The sequence below is a fragment of the Vicia villosa genome, linkage group LG3 (genome assembly GCF_029867415.1).
Source record: "Vicia villosa cultivar HV-30 ecotype Madison, WI linkage group LG3, Vvil1.0, whole genome shotgun sequence".
Lineage (NCBI taxonomy): Eukaryota > Viridiplantae > Streptophyta > Magnoliopsida > Fabales > Fabaceae > Vicia > Vicia villosa.
This window is the reverse complement of record NC_081182.1, coordinates 3,514,633-3,524,042: the sequence shown is the minus strand read 5'-3', so window position 1 is coordinate 3,524,042 and position 9,410 is coordinate 3,514,633. Positions and strand designations below refer to the sequence as shown.

The 9,410-nt window shown below is 30.1% G+C and overlaps 1 protein-coding gene across 1 annotated transcript; it reads right to left on the bottom strand.

Annotated features, from left to right (window-relative positions):
* Positions 1-3,135: 3,135 nt before the first annotated feature.
* On the bottom strand, positions 3,136-6,109 carry LOC131654771 (bark storage protein A-like). The gene is made up of 5 exons (XM_058924702.1): positions 5,814-6,109; positions 5,640-5,707; positions 5,391-5,546; positions 3,726-3,983; positions 3,136-3,612 (listed from the first exon to the last, which is right to left on the bottom strand). Exons 1-5 carry the CDS (start codon positions 6,046-6,048, stop codon positions 3,259-3,261), a joined length of 1,071 nt encoding a protein of 356 aa, XP_058780685.1. The 5' UTR covers positions 6,049-6,109; the 3' UTR covers positions 3,136-3,258.
* Between the last annotated feature and the right edge of the window lie 3,301 nt (positions 6,110-9,410).

Here is a 9,410-nt window from a genome sequence, read left to right as displayed (position 1 = left end):
TATTTCATTGTGTATATTATTATATATTTTGATAGTTTAAAATATTAAATACATGGCCAAAGTTTTGATATTTTGATTTAAATTTATTATTTAAAATATTTGAGAATTATGTATGATTTTTTTAAAAATTGTTTCATTTTATAATTTAATTTTGAAAAAAAAAAATGTATTTTTATTAAAAAAAATTGAGTTCACTAAATGGATGGTGGCAGGGTGGAGATACCCGAACCCGTTTGGGTTGAGTTTGAGTTTTAATTCTTTATTCTCGTTTGGATTTGGGCGGAGAACGAAGATTATTTGGAGATTCAAGTTTGAGTTTGGGAAAGGTCATAATCGTCCCCGACCCGCCCGATGTCATCCCTAATTCTACTAATTACCACATTAGAAATAGTTCAACTAACCCGGATGAAAGGGAGGACTAATTTCTTAAAAAGGAGAATAGCTCATTTGGAAGAAAAAAAATTTCAGTCTAACCAGACACATAATCGCTAACATGACTCCACCTATTTCTAATAAGAGAAACTCATTTCCTCAAGAAAAAAATGAAAGCCAACAACTCACTCCAAATCATACTAAAAAAAATCTTCTATGCCTAAAATTTCATGCTAACCTATCAATTAAATTATCCTTCTGGTCATAAATACTAGACAAGTTAGGAAAACCTAATTTTAGGAGAAGTAGATTCCACCCACAATCATCCTAAAATGTAGTAAGGAGATCAAATTCCATTATCTTACTATGTTTAAAAACCAAAGAAAAGACACCATTTTATATGCATAGAAGGGAGTGTTTATAAAAGAACTCATTCATATAAGCATAAGCATGTTTTTGCTATAAATGTTCCAATATATTTATTAACTACTACTATGTTTTTTTTAGAAAGTTTCCTACAACGAATAATTAATAGCCAATAATGAGTAATTCAAGACTCATATGGGTATCAATCAATTGTGTATTAGTTTACTATATAAAGTTGTCAAAGAAAATGCTAACTCGTGCTTCTAAAGTATTCATATTTTGTTAAATATATTTGTATTTAGTACATATAAATAGAAATAATTGACTTTTTTTAATGAGCAAAAATGCATGTTTCATTAAAAAAATTGTAGTCATTGCATTGAAAAATTGAATTAATTTATTTATTTAGAGAATATTTATTTATATGAAAACCTTAAAAGTGCTCTTGGGACACTCGTTAATATCACCCATATATAAATACAACAATTTCAAAAATAATGTTATTTAAGATTTTTGCACACAGATTAAAAAATCTAATTATATCATCATAAAATAATGCACTTTTGCTAATTAAAGAACATAATTAAAAAAATAACAATTATTTTTACATTTAGAACAACCTCCATTTTAAAACCGTGGGAGTAATACATGAGTTTTTCGTAGATAGCGAGGAAAGTAAAATATGACTTAAGAACATAATTTAAAAAATAACAATTATTTTTACATTTAGAACAACCTCCATTTTAAAATCGTGGGAGTAATACATGAGTTTTTCGTAAACAGCTAGGGAAGTAAAATATGACTTAAGATATAAAATTTTTTTTAAGAATTTATCGATAGTTTTTACGGATTTGAATCATCTCCTTCAATTTTCTCTCCTTCCCTCTCCATCCTCTCTATCTCTCTTAATCTTAATCTCACTCTCACTCATCATTAAAAAACAAAATATAATAAAGAGAGAGAATGAAATTAAGAGAGATGGAGAGGATGGAGAGGAAATGAGATTAAATTGAAGGAGAGGATTCAAAATGTAGTTTTTACTACTTTTGATAAAAATATTTTTCTGTAATATTTTAATATATGGGAATTATTGTGGGCTATAGTACCTGCCAACTCCAAAGGATCATCACTTTGGAGGCTAACTTTCTTATCTTTTCAATCACATTGAGAAATTTCGTATCTTTGCAGAATATTGTACGCACAAATAAAATGGTTTAAAAAATTGAAAAAATAAACATTATATATTATTTTTAATTTTTTACCATTCATTTTTTTCTGCAAGTAATATATTATTTTGATTTTTTCATAAAATTGAGGAAAATTTTCATATTTTATTTTATTTTTTAATTAAAAACAAAAACAACCTTTTTTATCAACTTTAAAAATAAACCAAGAGGTATAATTATTCGGTTAACCAACAACAAATTGATGTCATACCTTCATAAAATAACAATACCCAAGATATTGACAGCACATCAATTCATAAGAACTTTCTATATTCAAGAAGAACGCAAACATCACCACTATATATTTTGGACGCTATATTCTAAAACTCAAACATTGATAATAAAACTGTTTGTCATGTAAACATTGATAATAAAAGCTTTGAACAGATCTACGAGATAAATTGCAAGTACGGAAAAAATTTGTTTCAAAATTGATATTCTTAGAAAATATTTTATCTTTGAACCATTGAGTTTGAAAAACAATGGGTAAATTAGAATTTATTTAAAATGACGATCATGAATTAGATTTATCAAAAATTTGAATTTAATATTATATGTAATTTAATTATTTTATATAATTAATGTAATTTAATATTTAAAGTAAACAACGTAATTTATATTTAAAAAAACTTTTTCTCTTTGGTATTTGACAAAAATTGAGAGGTATATGATATAATAGTTTTTAAAATATAAATATGCATTGTTACCAAGCATAACTAAGGGGTTAAGCGAAGAGTTTTCTTAACGCCATTTGTTATTTGTGTGACCAAGGTTATAACTCCTTTGTGTCAGAAGTAAAATAAGATAATTTGTAGTAATGATGGGTGAAAAATCAAAATTTGTGATTATTTATGTTGACTAGCATGACACACGGTTTTATAATTTGATTATTGTATGATTATATTATGATAATATCCTGATTTTGTACCATAACATGACTTAGAGTTCAAGAATCAAAGAAGTCTACATCTTGAATTCAATCAATATATGATGCAGTCAAAAACTCAAATCTAAGACTTTCAATCTATTCATCTCAAGGTTGTTTTTAATTATTCACTTGTCATCTCACCATCTTTTCAATTGTAAGCTTTATGTTAATTTTACCTTATGAATAGCAAACATTTCTCCATCTTAAAATGAGTTTTCAAAATCAAATGTAAACTCTTGCAGATTTAGATTAATGCATTCATATATGCTTTATTATATTCCGGACAACCAAACCAAGAACAAAGTTGTTGCCCACTTGTGCATAACTGCACTTCTTACGGAATATTGAAAACATCACATAACAAGATCACCACTTAGAGTGGCCTGACAAGAGCTTCACAAACTCAATGACCACAGCGACGGAGTTAGTGGCGGCGAGTGGCGAGAAGGTATCAGCCTCGTTCGACTCCGCGGTACCACCTCCGGCCAAATCAGAAAGAGCCCTAATAGCAATGAAGGGAACCCTTTGTTGCAAGCATATAAGAGCAACGGATGCACTTTCCATGTCAACTGGACTCACGTTAAACTTATTGAAGATGAAGGTTCTGTATGCTGCATTGTCTAGGTAGAATCCTGAACTTGTTCCTCTCTCCACAAGCACAACCTTTGGTGTTGTTGTCAAGCATGTGTCGGAATCAATGCATGACTCTAGCTTCAGTTCCTGAAAAATACATTCCAACAATCATAATAAGGGATCCATTCCACTGTCCATTTGCGAGGGTCATATCAGAACTTAGTTCTGTATAGACTGGTTCAACACAGAAATTGTTTTACCTCGAGTTTTTTAGCAATAAGGTAATAGGTGGGATCAACTGGAACCCAAAAAGCATGTTGTCTTTCTTCAGGAATGCCATCAACTGGAAAAATCTCTTCTGGTTGATACCAAAGATTGTTAAGATGGTTATCAACTGTGACACTGTCGGCAGCACTTATGTTTGAGGTGAAGTCTGAAAATTTGATGAACCCTATCTCCCTTGTGTAGTCTCCATTGTTTTCTAAGGGCAATGTATCAGCAGCCCCTTGTCCATATCTCTGCATTCATTGTTCAGAGTTGATTAAGTTGTTGATTAAATATATAATTTGTTAATCTATAATTACTTTCTTAATTTTTATTATTTTGTTAAGAGTGTCATATATTTAGAGGACAGGCATTATAATTTAAGTGTAACTAACTTTCTTAAAATATTTCTTATTCGTAGTTTTTTTTTTTTTAAGTTAAGGGTATTAATAAGAGATATATTTTAATAAAATATAAAATAAATATATTAAATTTTTTATAAATCATCTTATATTAAGTAACATATAAAAAATTATTTAAAAAAATTATTATCATTATAATTAAAAAAAATGAGTATTTTTTTAAGCAACAATTTTTTATAGATTTTTTTATTTTTTTTTTATTTTTTTTTTAAATAAAAGGTTAATGGTATTAATAAGAGATATATTTTTAAAAAATATAAAATAAGTTTATTAAAAAATTTATAAATAATTTTATATTAAGTAACATATAAAAAATTATGAAAAGCAATTATAATTAAAAATAGAAGGAGTATTTTTTTTAAGCAACAATAAATGTATTAATATATTTATAGTAAACACTTTAGTACCTTTAAAAAAAAATTAAGTACTGGCACCCACATAAAATAAATAATTTTAATTGGTCCTTATGTATTGATATTTAACATGTTATTTAAGACTTATTTAAATAAAATTCTTTAAATTAATTTTAATTACAAATCTAGAAAATTAATATAATGTCTTAACAAAACAAATATTTATGTCTCAGTGTCCAAATCTGTCAAATTAATACTCATAGTCATCTCTGTCTAATAGGAGATCTGATAGTAGGTCAAATAAACTGCTTGATTGTTTTTCTTTAATATTTTTCTTCAAATCACCATTAGTCAGTTCACTTTGATTTCTCAAATCATGATCTCATATATGCAATGTAATTTTATTTTAGAATTTTTTTCCGTTTTTGTGTAAAATTTCAAAAACAACAAGTTTTGGTTGTAATGACTTGTTACCAGTTGTCCATGTCTTCAAGTAAGATTGTACGAATTATTTTTCTCTGGTCTATATTATTTTACTATATAACTATTCCGTATCATATTTCACTGAATATGAATTTACACATTAATATAATATTATTATATCAATATAACACGTGACTTTTGTATGGACAAATAGAAAACCCAAAACAAGATTTGATATACATTTCTTTGGTTTTTATTATATAATTATTTTTTATTTGTCATTTTTAAATTTTTACACAATATTATTGTATAGAAAAATAAAATAATTACCAAATAATAATATTATAGAAAAAATAAAATAAGTAAGACATAATAATAATAGAAAATAGTAATAATTCAAATAAATTATAAAATAAATTCAGTTTTTTTATAGAATATATAGAATTATTGTCCTGTATAGTACCTGCCAGCTCCAAAGTGCCAAGTGAGACCAGTAATGAGGAATAGCAACATCTCCAATATGCAATGAAGGGTTTGCATTTCCAGCAATACCATAATGAACAACTCCATCTATATTGAAAAAGCTTAACAGAAGCTGTGTTGTTATTGCTGCATTTATCTACATTTTATACATTAATACAAAAATATTAGACTAATTAAGTAATAATAAGTTATAATAATTAATTATTAATTAATAATTATGAAATCTTACCACACTCAATCCAGTCATGACCAATACAACAGGTTTGTCCCCAATGGATCCAAAACGAAATCTCCTTCCTTCATTATTAGCCATTAAAAATATATATTAGGAGAATCAAAATATATATTTTTTCCATAATTATTAATTTGCTGTTGGTGGTAGTTATTATAAATTAGTTGTTACCTGCAAAATCTATGATTTCGTCACTAGCAGTATAGCCTGGATTTTGAAGAAGAGGATTAAGTTCAAAAGAGTTAGGTATGATTAAACCCAAATAAGGACCCTCTTGGTTGATTTTAGCAATTTTGCTTTGTAAATGAGATGTTAAAGCACAACTCACAAATGCATTTTGGGCATTAAACCACATGAATGTTGCAAGAAACATGAACAAGACTGTTCTCCCATGAATGCCTGCCATCTTTAGCACTATACTTAGACACACTCAAAGGAAGACAAGAACTGTGGGATTTGAGAAATGAATGAACCGAGAGGTTGCTTATATAGAGAGAAAAAAAATTAATAGCAAAATAATATATTAAAAAGTTGGAAGTAAATGTCAGAAATAATGAGATAAGAAACAGACTCACACCTGCCAAAATATACTTATAATTTAATAAACAAAAAAATATTACTATATATGCATCTTTATAAGTGTATTGTTTTAAATACTATTTGTCTTAAATTATTTTTTGACTTTAAAATATCAACAAAAAATTATTAATGCATGATGTTTATTATTTGTTCAACAATGTTTTCATTTAATTAAATAATTCATATAATTATTTCACAACTTTTACTTTCAATCAATTTAATTCTTTAAGTATTTATATGATATACATTATTTTTATTAAGTGATAAGAGTTTAATTTTGTAATCTCAAATAATATAATTTAAATCCAACTCTATAGATAACACTCGAAAAAATCTTGTCTTCATGCAATATTGACCACATTTAGCCAAATGCTCATAGCTATAGGGAAATCTTGCATCACATGAAATTCTTTTTATAACACTCACTACAATGGATGCAAAATGATATTTTGGTGGGTTAATACCTATTTTACCCCCTGCCATATGGGCCCTAGTTGAAAAATCCCCTGCCAAAAAAAAAGTTTCAAAACATGCCTCATAAAATTTCAAAAGTTTGCATTTGGACCTTTATCACGCCACATCATTAAAAAATCTGATGTGGCATTATTTTCTGTAATTTTTTAATAAAATTATATGCCACATCACTAAGTCATGAAATGGAATGACCTAATTACCCTTAGTCTTTTTAACTTCATAAACCCAGGTTTCTCACCCTAATTCACATTTGTTGCTGCGTTATTCTTGTTCACCCAAGGTTTCTTCTTCTCCTTCTTGTTTCGTTGCTGCGTTTTGCGATTTGAGTCAACAAACTTCGTCTCTTTTCTACTCTTTTCTTCATGAGTCAACAAATTTCATCTAACTCAAGCTTATCTTCAAATGGAAGAGTAACTCCCAAATGTGGCCACAATGTGTCCATGAAGTTATTTGTTTCAAAATCGGTTTCAAATCCAGGAAGAAAATATTGGAAGTGTAAGCTGTGGGGTAAAGAAGACGACTGCAACGCATTTATTTGGGATGATGAATTTTGCGGTGTAAGAGAATTTGGGCATCTTGATGTAGGATTTGCAGAACGAATGAGCAAAATTGAGAGAGACTTTCCACTAAAGATGGAAGCCATAGAGAAAAAGATTGATGTGCTAACAAAGAAGATGAATTATCTTTTAGTTGTGTTAATTTGTCTTTGGGTTTTCTTTCTCTGTTCATGTAACAAATAATTTGTCTATGTGTTAATTTGTAAGACTTCTGTTATTGAATTTTGTCCAATTTATGTTATGTTGGTTCAAGTTAACTCATGTTGGTTTATCTGACAATTAATTTGTCTGTGTTGTAATGTCTTTATGAAGGTGTATGGTTGTATTGAAATAGACTACAATGGAAATGACATTTGTTCTGATATGAAATTCTTATGTGTTTTATTATACCAAAATATGAAATTCTCATGTGTTTTAGTTAAGCCAATACCAAGTGAACTTGGATTGATTCCAAAATATTGACAATAACAAGTACATAAATAACAACTTGGAATGGTACCAAAATGGCACATAATTAACAACTTGGATGAGTACCAAAATGTCACATAATTAAAAGCTTGGATTGGATCCAATATGTTCTGATCAGTAGGAGTTACAAAATGGCACATAATGTGCTTAACATAAGTTCAATAACACAGTACATTTGAAATCACCAAAATGGCACCAAAATGGCACTTAAAGTACATAACTTAAAGACATTAAAACAGTCAGATTGAACTTTTAACACAGCTACTGAGTCATTCTCCTAGCAATTCCCTTCCACTTCTGTTTTGAGATCTTCTTTGATGCACTCCAACCAGATCCTTCAGGTTCATCAATTGTCAATGGTACATCGGGTGTTGATCCAGGCCCACCATGTCGTTTGGCATTTCTCACCCCCTTCAACCTCTCACTGACCCTTTTTCTTGTTGGCTTCACAGGCAAGACATTTTTCTTTTTCTTTGTAGGAGGTTTTTTGACACTTGCTGAAGCTGGCACTGGTTCAGTCATTGCAGCAGGCTCTGAAACAGCTAAAGGAACACTTGTTGCAGCAGCAGGTTGCATAACAGCAGGTTGTGTGGGGTTATCAACTTGTGATGTTTGTTCTTCAAAGAGAGACATCATATCATTAAGCAATGCATCCAACTCTGGGTCTTCAATCACAGATGGAACTGCCTCAGTTTGAGCCTCAGTTGGAGCCTCAGTTGGAGCTGCCTCAGTTGGAGCTGCCTCAGTTGGAGCTGCCTCAGTTGGAGCCGGCTCTTGTACATGTTTTCTTGATACTTTGGTCCTGGGTGTCTTCCTCTGCATTCATTATCAAACATCAGAACATATAATTTGTCAAATATAAGAACATATAAAGACATGAATTGTGAGGGAATACCTTTCTCTTGAGTGCATTAGGATTTTGCTCAGTAGCTTGCATGTTTTTGGGATCCTTGGATGCACAACGCTTTTGGCTTTCATGTTTTTGGGATCCTTGGATGCACAACGCTTGAATCTCAAAGATTTCCCATGGACATTCACCCTATTCCCACTCTCGGGCAGAACTACCTCCACTTGATCGAATTGTTCATCTTCTACTTCAATCACTCTTTCCTCTTCACTATCATCGAAACATTCTCCTGCATCAGTATCAGAACCACTGCTCTCAGTTTCACTAGATGTGCTGAAGTCATCCACATTAGGATGAACCACCTTGGTCATCATGTCCTTGACACCATGCTCCACCCAAATATGGCCATCAACCTTACAAGCCATACAATGCTTAGCAATTTCTACACAAGCTGCATCATCAACAACATTCATAAAGCCTTCATCTAGTTGCGGTATCTTTCGCCATAGCCTAAAACCTTCATATCCCCAACCCTAACCAAACTAACAGCTTCAAAAAAACTCCATTTATCTTCATCCTGACCTTCAACAATAGTGTCGCTACCCCCTCTGTAATACATATGACCCTCTTGCACGAAGTGTCCCCCATGGTGAAATACTACACCAAAAACACCCATACCTGCAGAAAAGAGACAATATTCCGTCCAACATTTCAGAAAGATTTTCACTTGGGACCACAATCACAAGAAGACAATACGTACGAGAATAGAAATCACAAGAAGACAATACGTACCTTTTTTAACTTCGAATCTAAAGCGTAATCAGAGTGAGTGTGCGAAATCGT

Coding starts and splice junctions, on each gene's coding strand:
- LOC131654771 (XM_058924702.1), bottom strand. CDS start 6,048: ATGGCAGGCATTCATGGGAGAACAGTCTTGTTCATGTTTCTTGCAACA. Junction 5,547..5,639: donor TCATGACTGGATTGAGTGTG/GTAAGATTTCAT, acceptor TATAAAATGTAG/ATAAATGCAGCAATAACAAC. Junction 3,984..5,390: donor TGGCACTTTGGAGCTGGCAG/GTACTATACAGG, acceptor CAATGAATGCAG/AGATATGGACAAGGGGCTGC.